Genomic DNA, 21,653 nt, shown 5'->3' on the forward strand with positions numbered 1-21,653 from the left:
GGAAGTAGCAGCATATACTTGTTCTTAAGTTCAGCCCCAAAAATGCCAGATGGTCACACCACAGATACTTGAGACTCCCACAGATCAGCGTTCTGGCTTCATTAAATTCACATGCCAGGCTATGTTCAAGGCTTAACAGAAAAAAGATACGGGACATGGTGTAGAACATTCTTACTGATATACAGAATTTGGAACACAGATGACCCTCATCAACAGTCCTGTGGCTCAAAAGCCTCAAGGTTCCCATCTCAGACCTGACTGTACTTACTGTTTGCTGCATCCAAGTGAACTAACTAAGTCTTTATACATACCTTTAGTCTCCATCTGGGAAAAGCAGGACTGACCTCAACCTCTTCTTGCTTCTGTAGGATGGCTGTGCCGTGTACTTTGAAAGGTACAGAATAGTCTTAGAAGCATGTGAAACAGACTGCTATCCAAGCCAGTACCTTTACATTCAGGAAGGATTAGGCTTATTAAAATTACTTGCTGTGCAATGCATCACTCTTTCTCTCACTCCCAGCAGTTTGCCAGGATTTCTAAGTTAACCCCTGCAATGCTGGGAACTTGCTTTTCTTTATAAAGGGTACAAACACTGGAAGAAATAAAAAACAACCATCTAAAGGGGTGATCACCTGGACAAGGCAACCTGAACTTAAAACAGCAACATGCATCATCTTTCTCTTTTTTCCTGCAATTCTGAAAGTGTTGAAGTGGCTCATTTCTGTTCAGACGAATGGCAGATAACAAAGGACATGCACAAAGAGAGCAACAGCTCATTTCCCCAGTCCACAGACCCAGCAATGGCAGTCAGGGACAGGCAGAACAAGTGCTTGCTCAGCATTTGCAGCAGAAGCATGAGGAGAATAAAGGCCTTTTAAGAAAGACTGCCTGTGTTCCAAGAACAGAGTAACAGAGATCAGCTAGGTTAGCATTTGCTGAAATACACCCGTGGCCCGGTGCCCAGGAATTTGTAGCCATCAGAATACAAGGATTTTACTGGTCAGAATGGAAGAGCACGCTTCCCATTGCAGGCAGAGGCCTGTGCTGACTTGAGCAGAACAGCAGTTGCAGAGAGGCCAGAGCAGCAGCCGAACAAGACAGACACAATTGGATTCAACCAACAAGTTGAACAACTCTAGACACTGAATACAGGATAGGCCTAAGTTTACGTACCTCTGAGACTTTCAAATCTAAATCCAAAATGTTGGCAAAACAGCCAGACACATCAAGTAATACTAGACAAGCTACTGAGTATGCCACAGGTGACCTCTCTGCTAAGCTGACAAATGAATGCACACAATAAAAAAGTGGCAAAATAAGAAACATCAAAAGGGATGGCACAACAAAGTACTCACAGAATTTACACAAATACATACAATGTAAAGATTACAACTGGCTCATGCTCTAAAATCATTAAGTATTATATTGATTAAGGTTTTAGTAAGAAAATATGTCAAAATAGCAAAAAATACAGTGGATTCTTAAGACAGATCTCCATTAAAAAAAAAACTGAATCCATCATCATAGAATGACTTAATTGAACAATCAAGTGTGATTACAAGACAATCAAGAAAAGCTGGAAGAGAGCACCCAATACCATGATCTTTACTACTACAAAGGAATAGCAAAAGCACTCTTTTCTGGGCTATGGAATATACAGCACACCCCTTAGCACAGGCAAGGAAACATTTTTTTGTCTTCTCTCCTTCTCGCAGTTGATATCAGATTAGAGCTGTCCTGCTACGTACAGCTTTTGACTCAGAACACGTAGGATGTTTTTCTGTAACTTTGTACAAAAATATACATCTCTGTTCCTATGAACTGGGAAAAATTAACAAAAAAGACAAAACTCTATTTCCATATTCCACTCCACCCTCCCAAGGAAAAGTACCCTCAAAGTAAGGAGGCCAACTAAGACCAAAAATACTGCAGCTTTTACTGTGGCAAAAAAGCACCTAACTCCCATGGAAAGCAGCTGTGTGAAGTTAAACAGGCATGTTTAATCCCAAAAGGTACTCTGGAATTTCCCCACAATAACTCAAGAAATGTAGCTACATGCCTCCAAGACAGAAGCAAAACTGATGGAGTCAAGCATGCATTGTACTTTGAATATCCACCTAAAGCAAAGTAAGGAGCACCTGCTATGCAAAATTGATTATGTGAACAGGTTATTCCCCAGGTTACACACAGACATTTAACACAAGGAATGGCCCCAACTAGAATCAAAGACAGTAAAAACAAAGACAATCATCTATCTTTCTCTGACCACTAGTTCTCATTTTTCTTCCTCTTTTTCCCAGTGATGACAGGCTGACAGAGAAGGAAATATACATCCACCCAGTAGTCTTCCATACAAGTAAATACAAAAAAATCAAGTGTTTATTGGAAGTCTGCATGAAGGCACAGATGAGCTTGATTACAGACACATCGTAACAATTACAAGTATATGTAAACACCTTGAGATATACAAAAAAGCAGTAATGCAGATAGTACAGGAATAAAACGTAACCTGCTAAAAACTCCAAACTTCTTTATATCTGGGGTTCTTACAATAAGCTCTGATCCACACCAACACAGTGTAATGTTCTTAAAGTTACCACTTGGACTCATGCTCAACAAATCTGCACTTTGGCCATTGTCTGATCCAAATTTGAACAGGCTTCCTTCACTAGAATCAGAAAAACATAGGAACAACCAGCTGGATACCCAACCAACCTATAATGAGGCTTCACTGATTCTCAAAATATACAAGAGCAATCACCAAAGTACTGAAATTAAATATAAGCTTCAAAAAAGCTCAAGGATGCTTGTTCCACTTGCATTTGAGGAAACTGCTGTTATGTCTGCAGGAAAGGAACAGTCTACAGCTGTCAGGTGATTTTTTCTTCCTCCACAGGAGGCTTAGATTTCATCTGAAACACCTGCCAAAACAAAAGTCAGCAATCACAAACTAAAGTGCCTTGGAAAGCTTAGGTTTTACCACTAGAGTAAAACATCTCCATTTATAGATACAGCATTATCATGAGAAAACCCACCTTTGCACACAGAAGAATACTTCCAATATTTTTGTGGAAAGGGGAATTGCTTTTTGTGATTTTTTTGTTGTTGTTGTTTTTTAGTTAGATACCAATGCCATAAACTTAAAGAACTGCAACACAGCATTTGTTCAAACAAAATCACCAAAAAAACCCCAAAGCTTCCCTCCCCAAAATAGTTTTAATACAGGCAAGCCCCAGACTTAGACAAAGAGCACTGTGAGCAGCAACTTACTATGGGGACACAATTTTCACAAACTCAATCCTCAACCATCTCCTACCTCTTCACTCCTCCTCTACAAACGCTTTATAACCTCTGGAGTCCCATTCCAGTGAGTTAAGACTCCCATCCAGGTAATACATGCAGAACAAAACCTAACACAGCTATGACATTTCTGCTGACCCTGTAGCCACATCATCCCAACTGAAAGATGAGGTAGTACTTTTCTTTGGAGCCCAACTAGTAGAACAGGCACAAGCACTCTTCTCCCTAAAGTAGCAGCAGCTGTCTGTAATGCAGCACCAAACTCCACAGTGTATCTCCTCTTCAGAACACACCTAAAACCCAAAACCAGCTGCTCAGAAAAATAAATCATTCAATGAGCACACACTCCCACTTTAACTGCATTGAAAGGCCACGGTCTGGCATATTCAGGGACTTCCTCCTATCTACACAGTGGCATTGACTCAAACTCTGCTCGTACTGGGACTAATGGTTGTTATCCAAAATCAACATGAAGGTATCCTGAGTACTTACTATAGTGAGACATGGAATTTAAAATAATTTAAAATTTTAAGAACCTTGATCCAAAATAAAAAAAGGAGAGGAATTTGGCTCCGCAGGGAATGGAGGAAACCAGATTGTCTCTATGCATACAGTCCATTTGGTATCTAGGGGCTGTTTGCTCTCTTTTCCAAGATCTTTCCTCTCAAGGAGGTTGTTGCAACATATGCATGTATTATAGTTTTGTAGCTTACACGCATAAACCTTCTGGTTTCTTATAAGATGGCTTGAACTGGAGAAATATGTTCTGCATAGTCCTTGCTCTGTAGACTCCCAAGGATCAAAAAGAAATAGACTGCCATGACTGAAAAAAAGGAAACATCAGAAAGAGTTGAACAGTATTAGAATTTGTACTGCTTGTGAAGCTAAGCATTAGGATCACAAAAACACTGCATAACTCAATCAAGGTCCCTGGCTGCATCCTCTTAGCAAGCAATAATCGATACCGAGGATGAGAATCTGTGTTTCTTTGACCGACAAAGTATTTAAGGCTTTTTTATTTGTCTCCATGATCAGTTTCCATTTATTTAACAGAATATACAAAGTCCACATACTCTCCTGTCAGCGGTGCAACTTGAACAGACCCCAGGAAGCTTTCTCATTTTCATTGCTTCCAAGACTGCATTTTTCCTTCAGCTGAAGTGCCCAGGGATTCCACCCAAGCAGCTGGATTCCTAAATGAAAACATTTTAACAGGAAAGGAATCCTGCTCAGCTCCAGCAACTGCCAATAGAAAAGCACTACACTTTCTGGAAAAAGTGATGTACTTTCTGCCCTTGGGAATATGCTCTCAGAAGAGCACATTTAAGTAAAACATAATATCTGGCTTTTAGCTGTTAGACTACTACCTCCGAACAGTCCCACCTCTTCTTCCAAAGAAGTTCTGTGGAACGAATCGTGGATAATATAAACTCTTAATACTCTACAGAGTATCAGCTGCATTCCAGCATCCAAGCCAGATCCTTTGAGAGAAAATACCAAAAAAAGCTGCTTGATTGTCAGAGAGGAAAGCACTGCTGAAACAGCTGAAAAGTAGGTTTTATTTTTTTTTCTTTAATCTTTAGCTGTAAAGGGGTACGTTCACAAAATGCTCCACAAGCTAAACATTGCTTCTGTGGCCTTACACAACTAGTGACAAAGCAGTGTGCAACTGAGAGGCATTAGTGATGAAAAGGATGTCAGAAAACCAGCCAGGTGCTTCTGGGAGAAACAAAGCACTTAAGCCCTCATAGTGAGCTGGACCTCACTGCCAAGTGAGTTTTTCCAGTCTATAGATGTAATAAAATCACAGCTGCAGAATCATAATTCATGACTATAATTCACAAGGAAAACTGAAAATCCATTTACATTTATTAGGAGATGGTTGTGCACAATTTCTCATCTTATTCAAAAAGTCTACAAACAGAGTTTAACACTTCTGATTGCAAGCAAATGTTTGTTCAACGTTCTTTGATAAGGCAAATTTAGTGCCTTTTTACACTTTCAAGGTTTAATATACATTTGTCAGTTCTCTACTTTCTTCTGGTAAGAGTCCCACTGGAACAGTAAGGAGAGTTCTCTAAGACACTTAACAACAGCAGCTGAACTTGGGTTACACATATTCAGTTTTGGAATATGCTTCAAATGTAAATTATTCTAGGCAATTTTCCATTTTGAGATCTTAAAAAACACGATCAAAGGCTCTTTCCTTTCCACCCATATTTGTACATCCACCACCATGAGACTGTCCTCCACAGAGCCGTACATCCAAGGATCTCAAAGCACTTCAGAAAGGAGGGCACCATTTCAAACTCTGGGATACTTGAGCTGGAATCCTACTTAATAAAAAATGTATTTTTTTCTTTGTCTTATGTTTACAAAAGGACAAGCGTCAAACTAAGCTGATCCTGTCTTGACCTTAGTCCCACCTTTGACTACCTGTCGCTTTCTCCCACGCAATCCTATCACTGAATCAGGAGCTCTGTTTAATTATAATGCTCAGAGCTAAGTCGCTTCTAGGGAAAGCTGAGCCTCTGATATGGTCAATTATTTTCAGATGGAAGCAGTGGTCAAATTTTAGGTCTGCCACAATCTTGAGAATTACTTGACTGGAGAGTCACTACCATAATTAATGTAATGTAATTTGATAATGCACTTGATCCCATATTGGTTTAAGAAGTGTAATAGACTATATATGAATTTCTCTAAATTCTCTCAGAGCTGAAACTACATACCTACAGTGAAGAAATTCTAATTTTGCCTTAAGCGGAACATTTTACAACATTATTTTAACTTACGATTTTGATTTAGAGCACTGTTTTCAAAAAGATTTTCAGTTTGCAATTCTGACTGAATAGTTGAGCGGCAAACACAACAATATATGTACATGTGTTAGTATACTACCAGAATGCTGTACTTCCTTCTTAAAAATGTCCTTAATAAAGCATTAGGTATGTCAAACAAACTTTTGTAAACAAAAGATAAATTACTCATGTTCTGCTCTGATTATAGCCAGATACATATTCTCATAAAATAAACATTCTCTTGTCATTTTCCATGGCCCACATATCCATATATATGAGGTAAACCATTTAAAATTATCCATAATATATAAACCCCAGTACTCAACAGGAACCTCAGGGAAAATGTAACCAAGTAGGATGTCAATATCAAGAAGTGACACTTTGTTCCACTGCAAAGTGAAACCAATTTATTTGTGCTAAATGAATGGAAAGAATGTATTCAGAATACATTTCTTTATACATTGTACCGGCTTAGGCTGCTAAATAAGCATTCATTAGTGCCATGTTGTGCTACTTTCTTGTACTCTGTTTCTACCAAGCAATACAAAGTTTTGGCTGTTATGCCAATATAGTCTCTATGCTCATCTCATTTTCTAACAGATTTTTGAACATTTAAAATACCTGTTCCAACTTTGCTTCAGGGGAATCACAATGAATATATTTTAACAAGAAAGAAATTATCATCAGTTGTTCTCTACAATCACATCGCCTTCTGCAGCAAAAAAATCCAAGAGCACACACTTGAATCAGCTCTCAGTAACCTGTGGGCAGGACCACACTTCCCAATGCTCAACTGTGGCAGGGCACACAGTATGGGCAGCTTACAGGTTAACAGAGAGGTCAAGTGACATCTTCAAATCTTAAGGTCCACGAATTGTACATTCCACAGACTCCAACAAGCCAATTCCCTCAGTGTAAAGTTCTGACTGTACCATACATTTGAGGTGCTTTTAAACAAGAGAAGAATGGATGTGTCCTCTGTGAATAAAGCTTATTTGCTATGTAATACCAGAGAGTTTGTGTCTTGGGCACTGATTAGGGTGTCTCACTTTTGCACTAGAAGCTGATATTTTAAATGACTGAAACATAGTGCTGATCTTCCATAAGCTTGGTAAACACTGTAATATTTCAGAATTTATCATGTAGCCCATCATGCCTTTCATTTCCCACAAATTATCATGAAAAAATATAAAAAGGTATCCCTTTAATTTTACAAACCTAAAAGCCAGGAAAATGAAGCTTTGGAGCCAAGCAAAACGACATAATGTCGTATTACCAAACAGAGTAGCAAATGTTCCAGCCAGAGAATGGACATACATGTAGTTCAAGTAAACACTGATGGAAAACTTTGTTAAGTTAGTGTTGTAGACCCACAACACTGGCTGCATTTTATACAAATGTTTACAACACAATTAACAGTGAAGCCTATATAACCTCAGTGCAAATAAGTCAAATCCAAATATGCCAAGTAAGCCTTTGGCTTTTAGTAAACTGCTCTGTGTTATGAGTCCACTTCTGACATAGAGACTGCTGAGCACATGCACTAAGGCTGAGAGGAGGGATGCACTGAATGTTGAAAATTGGCTGCCTGCGATGCTGCGGGTTGGCCCGGAGGTTGCACAGGTGGTGGAGGTGGTGGCGGAGGTGGCTGCACTGGGGTCTGCGTGTTTGGAGAAGGAGGAGGAGTGGGACGTTTAAATTTGTCAGGGCTGTTACTTCTTCGTGGTGAAGGCCTCTGCAGAACAAATATTGAAATTATGTTTAACACACTCCTGAACAATGTTAGGTGCAAGTCCTTTAAACTCGGCAAAGGGAAAAAAAAAAAACACAAAGAAGTCTGAACAATTATGTGGGAAGAAGAAATTTCAAAACATTGCAGGAGTCACAATACAACTTTTACATTAAATAAATGTTCCTCTAAAATGGAGTAGCAAAGGAAAGGGGAAGTACTCTTGACCTCAAAGAAAACGTGCATTCTTTCCTGTCAGCTTGCAGGAAATGAACACAAGACATATCTTGCAGATAGATTTACCCATGATGATCAGCAACCTAAAAAGAAATGAGATGCTGCAGGCACAGCACCTCCCAGCTGTGTCTGCCCGAACAGTAGGTGTTGATGAACTGTTAACTTCATGTTGCCAGGCTCATGAGTGTGAGTGGGAAAGTTTTGAGTACCAGAGTCTGCCCAGAAATCTCTTGATCTCTGAAAGACTCTTAGCCCACACAATGGAGCAAAACTGAAGCATAATACAAGTTGCTCTTTGGAGAACAAAAAAATATATTACAACCCTCTGAGCTGCAGAAGTGAAGCAGTTGTTAGAGACCCCCTCAAGAGAAACCACAGATTTTCAACAATCGGTACATTTAAATAGAAATATTTAAACCCCACTTTACGTTTACAAACTGAGGGGCAGGAGGGGGAAGGATGATCTTTAATGTTAGCAAAGAGAAAATATAAATTACACTCCACACTCCACTAACTTCTGCACTTTTGAAATAAAAATGCTCATTACTTACCAATCTGGTTAGCATTAATCAACAACCTCATGGCATGACAAACCACCTACCCATAATTACTAATCAACCACAGGTGGTCAGATCTGGGGAGAAGCATGATTACAGTTCTATACCAAATGTACTACACGTAAAGTCAAATTTATTCTGCAATGGAGATCGAAAATGAAGAGTCAAAAATGAAACTACAGTTTAGTCAAATCAAATCAAATATATTGTATCTATTTTTCTGCACAACTATGTACAATAGATTAAAGTTATATGTGAAACCCAAGAGATTCTTGAAAACTGACTGATGCCTCTGAAACATTTAATATCATTTATTCCATTTGCATACATATAATATAAGGGGACCTGGTATCAGTATTGAGACAAAGCCATAAGCTGCTTGTCAACACCTTTCTCTGAACAATTAGTATTTTGTCCTCAAGATGATCTTTTTCACAGTGACTCAATTAATTCATAGTTTCAGAAAGAGCAGTATTTCACAGAGACTTAACAGAGCAGGTTCTTTGAAAAACTCATTTATAAAGTTAGTTTCTACGTTTTCCAGAAGCATAAATATCTTCCTATGACTAACGCATGTGACACACAGCCATGGGCTGAGCCCCAACAAGAATTTTACTTTCCTGCTGTGCTCCAGCTTTCTTTCTGTTCTAGCTACCGTTGTAGTGGTACCCACCCACCTTGGCTCAGTGAAATTGTAACATTTACCTTCGCACACCCACCTAAACCAGAAGCAGGCATCTTTTAGCATGGTACTAAAAATTCTATTAAAATACCTTTTTACATCTGAGAATGACAAGTATAAGCAAAAACCTTGACGAATATTTACATACTACCATACCTGCTGAGAAAAATCGAAACGGTCTTGATACAATAACCATAAGATACCTTGCCATATGGTTAATATTTAGGCTTTGTTTGCTCATTAAACTCCACAAATATTTAGAAGAAACACGATGAAGTGGAAATGCATCAAACATTACAGGCAAAAAGAAAATAAATTCAGTTGAAAGATATGAAAAATTGCCCTAACAAATGTTTATATTAACTTTCTTCTTTGCCAATGACAATAGAAAATAAGAGTTAACTGCCTGTTACAGTGACATGATGGTAGCACTGTGTGTCATCCTGAAGAAAACCTGAGCTTGAAGCAACCTCAGATGACTCATCCGTCAGATGGTGGAGACTAGGAGAAAAATGAAAGCAATGCTTTTACTTCCTGGGATAGGCTTAGCAACTTAGAAAATCACTTTTCACACCCTGCCTGCTGATCCATAGGATGATACCTATTACTGTCCTTAAGATGATAATACATCCTATTCTTTTGCAGAAAACAAGGTTCTCCAAAAAGAATCAGTTTCTGAGGGGTGAAGAGGAAAATCAGGGTTGAAGAAAGCAGCAATAGATGTCTTGGAGTAAGGAGACAAAAACAAACATTTACAAAAATGTTTTGTAAATAAGCTTAAGGACAACCAATCATAACTTCCAAAAACCAAACCATATTGGTAAGAAGTATTTACGATTTTAGATACTTACTGTAATACCATGGGATGGTCCCATATGTTGCACATGAAGGCCTGGGGAATTGTAGTAAGACATTCCAGCTCTAGTCAGTGAAGTTGGTGGTGTGAAACCAACTGTGTGACTTGCATATGACAGACCTAAAATTGTTAAAACAAGGTAACATTAACATCCTTGTTTGATATTAAAAACTAAAGTGCAGGGGGGTTTTTTTAGATTTCTTGGTTCTGAATCAATGCTAGTCTAAAAACTCATTAATTGCTGCAGGTTAGACATCTAGAAAATATTAACTGTGCTGAGAAGTGTGATGCAAATTTATTTTTATTTTCTGTAGCATACTACCGTATGTTTCAAACATTCATACATTATACAATGTAAAACAGAACTTCTCACTTAAGCTAAATGATGTAAGACTCATATAGTAGCTTAGTTCCAGTCCGTAAGTATTTCCATTCAGCATTCCACTTCTCCACTGAGGAAATGGCTCCCTGAACTACATACAGTCTGAAGAAGCAGAGTGGTTGTGCCTGGAGAAGCCATCTAGCACTGGGTCACAATAAGGTACCACAAAAAAACTGGATGTAGGTGGCTGCTCCGAGGCACACTAGATCTGCACTGAGGCTTCCTCCTCTTTTGTCTCAGAGTTTTAAAGACCTTGGGGCTGGAAAATTAAAACATGCTGGGAAATGCTACTAGCTGGACTAGGCTAGCAACTAACATTTAAACTTACAACTTGTTTTATCTACATTAAGGAAAACCCAATATTCAAAACTGCAAATATCTAATTCTTTCATCTAAGTATTTCCTTTCTGTAAGAACTCAATTATAAAAATGCAGAGTTCCTGTATAGGTCTATTTAACCAAGGAAAACAGAAACAAAAACTGCCAAATGCTTCAAGTTCACATCTTCAAGTGTTCTGAACAGTTTGTTTCTCAAAAGAGTACATTTTCCAAAACCTTTTGCTCCCTTCTGCTTTCTGGCAAAAATATCATAAGGAAGGTGACAGGACTTTTCTCAGCTGTTTACAACAGACTCAAGTAACTGCTTTGGAGAATAATGGCCAAAGAAATATTTCTGAAGGCCTATTAAACACTTATAACACCACACTGGATTGAACAGTTTTTACATTTCAACACTAAACCAATACAAAACAATGTCCCTGCAGCAACACCCAACATCATTCCTGTCTGCATGCACTTGTGTCTCTGTCTACAGAAGATGAGACAAGATCTCAAGAAGAAAACAGAACAAGCCTCAGATCACTAATGTAGCCATAAAAACAAACATACTCCCTTTGTTTAATTCAACTCTGTTTGATTCTGTTACATTGTCAGTGTATGTCTGGTGCAAATTACCAGTTACTCCAATGGAATCCCTGCCATTACAGAGAAACAACAAAATTTCCCTTTTGACTAATCTGTAGAACACATGTTATATTTAAGTGCTTCTGTACGCACAAGGATAGAAACAAGTCAATGTTCAGGGAGGTGACAAGGCAGCCAGTCAGAAATAAGAGCCTAGAAATAATGGGCAAAACAGAGCCACATTTGTAACATGGCAATTTAGAACTGCTTTGGAATCATCCACTTCCACATGCTTGACAAATGCCAGTCTACATGGCAGCCAAAGAAGCAAAACCAGAGCAGAGCACATACATTCAGGATAGTTCATCTCCGGAGCCTCAAGCATCTATCTAGCCTAGTGCCAAAGCACAGAAGTGGGATCTACTGTTTATCTACACTGAAGACTAACTGGTAATTAGAACAAGCAACCCCCAGCTGCCTAGGAGTAGCAGTAATTACACTGTCTTCAAAGTCCTAAAAGATTTATAGCACAGTGATCTGTGCTAGAAATCTCAGCAGTATCTCAGCTTCCAAGAGTCTTCAAAAGTAGTATCCCAAGCCACTCAGGCACAAAAGACTCCAGGATTCAGAAGCCAGAATCTGTTCCATTAAACCAGCTATCTACATGAAATTACAGCACTTCTAACTGGTTAAAAATTCTGCTTCCACATATTCAAGGCACATCATTTCCCAAATTAAACATGCCAAGTCATACAAATACTTGATGCAACATGCAGCTGTTTTATTACTGTGTGCTGATACTTTTGACATCATCTTACTGTACTACTTTAGATACAAAATACTCTCAAAAACTGTTTGCTTTCATCCATTACAGCATTCATTTATCTCAGGCAGCTCTACAAAATTCCCTATTGATCTCATTAGTTATCTAACAAACTGCTACTTCTATTTTTCCGAAATCTGAAACTCCCCTACTGCTGATATTAATTTATCAGATGAAAAGGAGATTAATGCAGCTGTCTGCGCAGACAAGCTAGCCTGAAACATTCATCATACCAAAATTTCAAAACTCATAAAACTCTGTTAGAAGCAATCATTTCAGCTGTGCTTCAGAGTGTGTTTCAGCATCCCCTGACTGTGGGATAAAATTCTCACTCCTGTATCAACGACTGATGAGCAGTCAAGTCCACAGGGAACAAGGAATGCACTTCACTCTAATATAGGAATAAACTGACAGAGTTCTCCTGCACTGACACATCGGCACCTGAACAGGGTGCATTGCCAAGTAATGTAAGATGCAAGCCTGTAAGTCAGCAGGTAAACTGTCCCACACAGAGCTGTAGTTATGATCCCTGTGTGACTGCAGATCCAATCTGCAGCTGGATGCTGTACTATTACAAAGGCTGCACACAGGGAACCATGAATGCCCAGCCCTTACTCCAGAGCAGCTGTTGGCACAACTACGCTTCTGTACATCCAGTTACAGGAAAAGGATAAGAAAACATGTACCATTTTCTTGGTAACACACCTTGCAAAACACTGAAAAGTCAAGTCATTTGGCTCACTTCAGAAATGTAAAAACCTTCTGAAAACTCATAGTCATACTGCTAATCTCTAAAACCATAATATGGCTTACAGCCATAGCTGGTTTTCACACATGCAATACTTGGATGAAAACTATTTATAGTCCTTTGAGAAACCACAGAAAACCTTGAAAATCAAAGTATCTAAAGACATTTCATATGTTCTAGCAGACCTGTGTAACAAGATGTCTCATTCCCACCTTCTATCAACACAGAGCACATCTCATCTGCCTGGCAGGTTCTAGAGGTGAAAGTGGGAAAGCCAGGCAAGCACAATTCACTTCTTAATGTTTAAGGTGTGAGCACCGTGTAACCCATTGCCAACAACTTGTAATGCATGTTAAAGTGCAATTTTAAGGGATTTTGAATTTCAGTCAATAAATGTGTTAGTAACACAAATGCATTTCATTTGACCTAAAATATATGCAGTAATTAGAAACCCAGAAGAGGTTTGTCTGCCTCTGTTATGCAAAGTATGTGAGACAAGAATTATTAATTTTATCATTATTGTTTAATAATAGAAAATAGCAGAAGTACAGAAGCTACTTCTCTACTGAAGAGAAATGAAAATTGACTTTTTTTCCAATATGTTCAAGACTAAACTTCTCTAGAAAGTTCTCATTCAGAGCACAACATCAGTCTTATTACTAGCTTTTCATCAGACTCTAGAAATCCATTTGAGTTATGTGTCCCATTGCACAACTTGTGTGGGAAGGGAGGGGGGAAAAAAAAGACAGCAAGAGAGAAAAAAAGAGGAAAAAAGAAGAAATAAGGTTCAAGTGATAGCTACTTAACTGATCTTCAATATCTGTCCACAGATCTGAAATATAGAATATCTGGTCACCATCCAAGAACATGCTGCACTGGAAGACACCTAATGCTAAACTATTCTTGCATTTATGATGCATGATTTTTTCTCCAAACTAGCTTTGAAAGGCTACTGACCTAAATATATTAATAGGGCACATTACTATGTGATGCATACAATAATTTTAGAAACTGGGTTAAATATTTACCAGGTGATATAGGTCTGCTAGAACTTGGTGAGGGTGTATAAGGGATAGGACTGGACACAGTGCGAGGTCTTAATCCTTGTGCAGACATCTCATTAAAATATCTAACAAAAAAAGGCAAAGAATAATTAGATCAAACCTTTTAAAATGTGCCATGTTTTAAATGTTTCACTGTGATTTTTTCAATTCCCATAAGTATCACATTAGGAAGTCATGACAGGAACTCTTGTCATTGCTGACACTGGCTTAACTTTCCATGGAAACAGCTGGATTTATCTTAGGCATTTGCAGTTAAAACCATACAAGTTGCATATGATTAAATAGTATATATTAAGGTCAGAGATGTAAAACCATGTCATCCAATCTGACCCATTCTACATTCTTGCACTTCATACATCATTTCTACATTGAACTCAAAAGTTTGGTTGGCTGGAGTGTATCTTCCAGAAAGGTATTCAGCACTAATCTGAAATCATGAAAAAGGGTGAAGAAGTCATTGAAGTACTAATAATTTGTTCCAACAGCTGATCAGCCATAGCATTAAAAACATAACCTGTTTCCTACTTTAATCCCTCTGGTCCCAACATTTAGACATTTTCTCATCTTGTCTTCTACCACTGGAAGAGAGACACTTTCAGCCCAGGACCATCTCACTAAAGGTACTTCCAGGCTGTGTTACAAGACACTTGCCACACTTCACTATGATAAACTGAACATATCAGAACCTGAGGCAAGGCATTTTTCCCCACCTGTAATAATTTTAGTGATATTTATTTGTCCTTCATTCACTGACTACAGTGAAGCTTCTTCACGGATGTCAAGTGCTATATAAAAGGATAAAAATAATGCCAATTGCTCCTTCTTGCCACCTACTGTTTTTATCTCAAGAGATTTTATGGGTTTTTTTTCCACAGCACTAGGATGGCAGTCTCAGATTGAGTTGCTTAGGCACTCTTCACTTAATTTTTCAGTCACTCTCCAGATTAGATGTCCCTCTGCTCACCTTCTCCATGTGGTTGTAAGTCAGTGCACGTGGCTTTATATTATTAGATTTGGCTGTATTTCTTTACTGGACACAGCAAAGCAACAGGCCAAATTGCTACCTAACAGCCCTTTGACTCTTACTTGTCTCCTCTTCTACCAGTGTGTAGTCAGGAATTCTTAGTAGCTGCATTTATTTCCCTACCATAATGAAAAAAAACCCCAATAATGTGGAACAGCATTAAAATTACTCGCATTTGATGGAACACACAATGACTACTTTGAGGTCCATCCATAAACTATTTGAAACATATTTTGATAGTGCATCTTCCTGGTTTTTAACCAGGATATTCAGAGTTACAAGGCACCTGCTCTAGCACAGGCAGTACACTGCAGTGATACCAAAGTTGCTTTGAATTTGGGTAGACCAGGTAATAAAAGTAGCTGCAATAGAAAGCAGAAAACTAACGGACTAATAAATTACGGTTTAATTAAATACACAAGTTTTAAAAAGAGCTACCAGTGGCAAGGTTAGTGAAAGTGAACTAAGCTACCTCTGCTACACACAGTAAGTTTCAATGCAGACCGATGTGTGTATTCCAGCAGGGCAGCATCTTTGATTTAATCCCCTTGCATTCTATACAAATACAGCTTCGTCTTAAGTCATCCCACTACCTGGCTCAGGTGACGTGGAACAGCAGCACCCCATTAGCATGCATCCTGGTTTCAAGTATTACCCTACTACTCCAAAGAATAGGATGGAGAATTAAGACAAAGCTACTGCTGGAGAAAAGCAGCCTTTCTAGAGAAAAAGGCTTTGGGAGAGCTGTGTCTTTTACATTCAGGAAAGCATCTTCATCTACCCTCAGCTACAAACAATAATTATCATCAGCTAACAGAATGCAACTAGAAGAAATTGATAGCTGATCCATCACTACCAACATTTTTAGGAAGATATAAGCTGACAAAAATTGACATTTTAAAATCATTATTACACACAGTTCCACAAGTATTTCGTATTCTCAGGCTAACTACTAATGCCTGTTTTGTCCTTCACTTTGCTTTTTATTATTTACACTGCAAATACTTGATTTGGAGTTATTCTGTGAGGCCTTTCTAGTACCAAAAAAATCAAACATGACAGTTTCTTACAAGTACATTATAGTTAATCAAATCTTCCTGCATTTTCCTGATAACCACTACTTACAAGTGGGTGAAAAAAATTTATTAAGATACTCTACAATTTTGGATTAATACTGGTAATTCTCATCTACATTTTGACTGTATTTCCATTACACTGTAAATAGTGGAAGAAAAGATAAGCCTAATAAGAATCCCTAATTTCTAACAATTTAATTTATATAGCATTTGCTACATCTTAATACCAGATGCTAATGCAATATAGGTCAAGTTGCTTTGGTGTTTCATTAGAATGAACACACTACTTCGAGCTTTAAGGGTACTCCTGACCACAAAATATCTGTTACTTTGTTTCTGGTAAATTACATCTTATAACAAATATATTAAATACCCAAGAGGAAATTGAAATCTTTCAGGATCAGAAAAAATACACAGCACAGAGTAGCTTTTTTATTTGTTCTAAAAGACCACCATAGATCCAAAAAAAAATATATGACAACACAACAAAATAATGAGCATTTGGTATGAAATAAGAATGTTTTATTCAAAATGGACTTAAAATCCTCCAAGATATAACACTGTCATATTTTTATGACGTGAGAAAACACTAAAAGGCATGATACAACCATGAAAAACTCAAGACTATCTGTAAGGTTAGGGCAAGCAAAGCAGCTTGCAAGAGAAAAAAAAAAAAGAATGTTGTGGTTTGGACATCAAGAGCAACCCAACAGTTCTGGAAATGCTTACTCTCTCAAGGATTTTACCCAGTATCCCTTTCTATTTGGCTGAATGTATTTTACTTTCTGCAAAGAACAAATCAGCCTCAAGTAGATGTCCCTACCTCACAGACTTCCTCGCAGTTACCAAGTTAGGGGCAAAACAAAAGTGCTGTGATAAAATTACCCTAATTCTCAACTCCACAGCTGTACTTACATATTATCAAACCTAATCTACCTAATCAATCTTCAGATATATATTCATTTCAGATATAAATATTTTCTTCCTCACTGTTAAAACTAATGAATTTCTGTACCACACTGATACAATTCCTGGACTATGCTGAAATTTGATATGCATATTAAACCACATAAGAATTACTTCTAAAATTATTCTATAATATTCAAAAAGTAGTTTAAATACTAATAAATAAGTCCAACACATCTGGATGGCCAAAAAATACAAACCTTTCATCATCCATTTCTAAGCTGGATTCACTTTCTGACAGTTGTCTGCAGAGAGCTTCCCTACGTTCCATTTCCCTCTGTAATTTTCTTTGAAGTCTCAAGTTTTCTTCTCTCATATGTCGCTCCTCTTCTAAGTATTGTGCCATCTTCTCTGAATCTGAAATTCATTATTTTGTTAAAAGTTGATTAAAATTCAGTTTCTCAGGCAGCCAAGTATGTTGTGCCTAATTTTACCCAAACATTTCAAGATGAAGGTGTAGAAAATGCTCAGGATAGATCACTGAAAATTTTCACCTCTAAGTTGAACTAAAATTCACCTCATTAGTTGAAAGCCCAAATAAACTATTGCTTGACATCAAGTCTGAAAATAAAATGTAAGAAAAACAAAAACCACCAACACAAAACAGAAGTGCTTATTAAAATTAATTTGAAAAGAAAGAAAAATTTTATTAAGAAAACATTATGAAAACCATTAAGAAAAAATACTGATTCCTGCTCCATTAAAATAATCCTATTCCACATTTACAAAGATTTTCCTGCAACACATTGAAGAAATTATTTTAAAGGTATACTTTCATTTTGAAGGAGGAAGCACAACACAAGTTCTGAATTGCCAAACTCAAACTTGTATTAAAATTGCTACCTTATATATATTCTACAGCACTCTTTCAATTCCACATCTTATCACAAAAACTGTCCAACTGAACATGTACCAATATTCAAATAGCATTCAACTTTAATGTTAAAGGTCAACAAGAGGTTTACTCTTTACATCAAATGGCAATTTGAGTTGTCAGTTCTAAACAAGTTCAGCAAACATCACTTAAATGATCTGGTATCACAGATTATTTAAAGTGATAAAGTCAAATTATGAAAAATTACGAAGCTTTGTGACAGATTACTTAAATAAAATGGAATATATGATAAAGACTTATGAGGAACAGTATTTTGTGAGATTTTGTAATATTTGAGCAAGCTTACAGTTACATCCTTGACATTAAGAAAACCCAAAACAATTCATCATGCTTTGTCATCACTCCTTTATGCAGTGACCTTCTAGGTAAAGACTATTCCTGTTTTAGAAACCTGTTCCCAAACTATTAACAACATATGATTTATCTCTCTTCTATGGAAGTATCACTTTTAAATGTAACAGTGTCGCTTCTATTATCATACCAAAGCAGTTCCTAGAAGTGTTTCAGAAATAAAAAATGTAATACAAGTATCAGAATTTCATAAGCACATTTCATTAAGTACTTAAGATGAATCCTAGAAGTTCTGTAATGACCATGTATTACAAACACTGATCTGAAAACTGCATTTCAGTTTCACCTTTTGTTTACAGACTGGCACATCCACCATTCCTACCAGCTCTGCTATTTGTATTGCAGTTCTGTTTAACCTGTTCACAAAGGGAGAGAGTCCTTTTAAACCTAGCTCTTACTTTCAATGTGAATTTGACATTAATGCTTTCAGTTTTTTACTCTAAATCATAGTAGTTCAAAAAGAAAACACTTAAAAAATAGAGGATACTTAAAATGAAATTAATTAGGCGGCATTTGCACAAAGAGTACTTTTAATCTAAGGCCTTGCTCTCTTGTTCTGAACTTTATTAAGTGAAGGCTGCAGTGCAGAATTTGCAAGTACAAAGATTAGCTGTCCTTATCTTCTTTTAACAGCCACAAATTATTAATGCCACAAACTTGTGCACAAGGTCTCTGTGAAAGAGCACTCTTGTTCCATCATCTCTGTCTTGAAGGAAGGCTGCTGCTGCCTCTAGCACGCTCTTTTTCGAAACAGAGGTTCAAATATTCCAGTTAGCCTGGCTGGCCAGAGGATGATACTGCATTTTGCCCAAATTTTTCTGGCCATGTGATGAGCTAACTATTCACTTACCAACTACAGTGTAATGCTACTGACTCGGAACCACGCAGAACTGCTGACTCTCTGACAGGAATTTTAGATTCAGAAGGAAGGAATGAAGGACTGGCACTGCAAAGTTCAAGCGAAGGTGCCAGCAGCCTCCTGGCAACTGCCCATGTGCCCAGTGCACAACCCCTTCCTGGAAAGACAGGGCAAAATGGAGGTCCCACTGCTGGGCAAGGGACCCCAGCCCTGTACAGTAAGAATGTGATAACTTCTCAGCAGCTCTTCATGCTTCAAAGCCATCTTACATAGAAAAGGACACAGTAAATTAATGCTGCTATACTGTTCAACAGCTGCCTTAGGTTGCCATAATCATTAACAAGTAAAAATTCTTATATACAGCTGACCTTTATTTTGCTAGCTGTTAATTCTTTTGAATAATTCTTAATTTGCAACATGACTCCTGCAAGTAGGCCATAAATATGTTTTGAAAAATTTCTATGTAATACTGCTAAGTTTCTGAGAAAAAAAAAAAAAAAAAAAATCTTTTTCTGGCACAGAACAGTCAAGGATTATTTTTTGATTCTTTCAGACATCCTTTTAGTAAAACTAAAGAACCCCCTAAACTACAGTATAAATATATTAACAATCAAAAACACTGCAATTATGAAAATGCTGTAATCCAAACCTGCCCAATTTTTTCCACTTCTACCTTAAATTCAAACTCAAGAAAGTACATATAAAAATCTTACAATGCAAAACTTCAGAAGATTTTAAACAAGTCGTTTACTCACGCTGTAACTGTGCAGCTCTCAGTTGTTTCTTTAACCGCTCCACTTCATTCTTTAAGAACCTGATATGTCTCATCATATTTTCTGGAGAGTCTATCTCCATTGATATGTCTCTGGGTGATGGTGGAGCAGATACTGGCTGGTCTAATTTCTCCTGCAAAATTCTGTATGAAAAATAGTGCAAATTTTACCTTCCATTCTAATGAAAACCTCTTGTATCCCCAAGAAAGCCACTGCAAGGATTCTGACCAGTATGTAGGGTTTATTCTAACTGCTGTTTTGAGGGGAGATAAACTGGGGAGGAATTATAATGTTTAGTTTTTAACTTAAAATAAAAAAGGTAAAAATTGTTGTCCTAGTACAGAAGAATTTTCTAACATATTCAGACACTGAAATTCCAAAATATTACAGCATATAGTTCAGGAAAAACAAATTTTAGACTATAAATAGTTACCTCAGTTTTGTCCTCAAACAATACTTATTACACAAATTTTTTGCCAAAATAAAAAATCATTTAATCTCTTCTAAGTTTTTACATTTATGTTCTTGGAGAAAGGACACATAGTGAAGATTAATGATGAGTAAAGAATGTCTATCTTGAAACACAGGCTTTTCTGCATCTCACCACTATCAAAAGAATTTCACAGACATTGTCTGAAGGACAGAAAAATAGACTTCCTTAACTGATGGTAAATTCAGGAGTAATGAAAGTCTGTTATGAAATAAGCACATGGTAGATACTGAAGATTCTAAATGATGATTTTTGGAGGTAACATAGGAATATTTTCCACCCTGAAAGCATGAAATTTTAGAAGGAACGTGTTGACAGGCCAGATTCAATGCTGCCCTGGAGAGCAGGAACAGCACTATGCAAGCACAACCTTTTGCACATGTGTACCACACAACTTACTAAAGCAGGGTGTGACTCCAGAAGAGTTCCTCACAGGGAGGGGCACAGTCTGAGATAAATCAAACCAGAAATGCTTTGCCCTAAAGAAGGCTTTAAATCTAAGATACACAAAAATCCTACCAAAGGATCATCCTGCTGTGGATTTACCACTGCTGAATATCACATGTTCTTCAGAGCACCTTCCACACAGCAGGGCTCTGTAAAATAAAACTATAAAACCTGCAGTTCATTCAGGCTCAGGTGTCTTCTGAGGCCCCAGCCTCAGAGGGTCACATTAACGTAACAGTAAATACATAAAAAAATAAGGTATTAATAATCATTCATCATTATTCTCTCCTACTTCCTCCCCAAACTGTGTTCTTGTTATTATAACATTTAAGAGATGGTTGCTTTCATACATATTTTCAATTTTAGCTGTTCCAATAATATAAAGCTTCACTGTCTTAACTTCTACTAAAGCATTGGGAAGTCTCAATGACATGAGTGCACACCACTGAGAAAAAGCTTAAGTTTTCTTTAAGCAGACGGGCAAAAAACAAGAGCTTCTCATTTAACAAACACAGTAAAATACCATGAATTTAAAGCTGATCACAAACTAGAAGCTTTAAAAACAGGCTGTTAGCAGTTGAAAAAAATTCAATAAATTCCTTCAAGCTTTCCCAGGTAATTTCTTATACTGGTTAGTTTAATGTCCTTTAAGCAATCAATGTGGCATCATGCAAACAAGGAACTACTAAA

General features: G+C 37.4%; 1 protein-coding gene across 2 annotated transcripts in view; it reads right to left on the minus strand.

Moving 5' to 3' along the window:
* Nucleotides 1-2,361: 2,361 nt before the first annotated feature.
* Nucleotides 2,362-21,653, minus strand: part of CCDC6 (coiled-coil domain containing 6) — a 51,514-nt gene continuing 32,222 nt past the window's right edge. The window contains exons 5-9 of one of the 2 annotated variants that reach the window (XM_086899718.1): nucleotides 20,009-20,169; nucleotides 17,349-17,505; nucleotides 14,047-14,147; nucleotides 10,158-10,282; nucleotides 2,362-7,836 (exon numbers count right to left, since the gene is read on the minus strand). In XM_086899718.1, the coding sequence (XP_086755844.1) occupies nucleotides 7,645-7,836; nucleotides 10,158-10,282; nucleotides 14,047-14,147; nucleotides 17,349-17,505; nucleotides 20,009-20,169 (736 nt within the window). In that variant the 3' untranslated portion in view covers nucleotides 2,362-7,644. Of the gene's footprint in view, nucleotides 9,808-10,157; nucleotides 10,283-14,046; nucleotides 14,148-17,348; nucleotides 17,506-20,008; nucleotides 20,170-21,653 lie in introns of both variants that reach the window. The other variant, XM_086899719.1, reaches the window with a different exon arrangement.

The sequence above is a fragment of the Cyanistes caeruleus genome, chromosome 8 (genome assembly GCF_971803275.1).
Source record: "Cyanistes caeruleus chromosome 8, bCyaCae1.hap1.1, whole genome shotgun sequence".
Lineage (NCBI taxonomy): Eukaryota > Metazoa > Chordata > Aves > Passeriformes > Paridae > Cyanistes > Cyanistes caeruleus.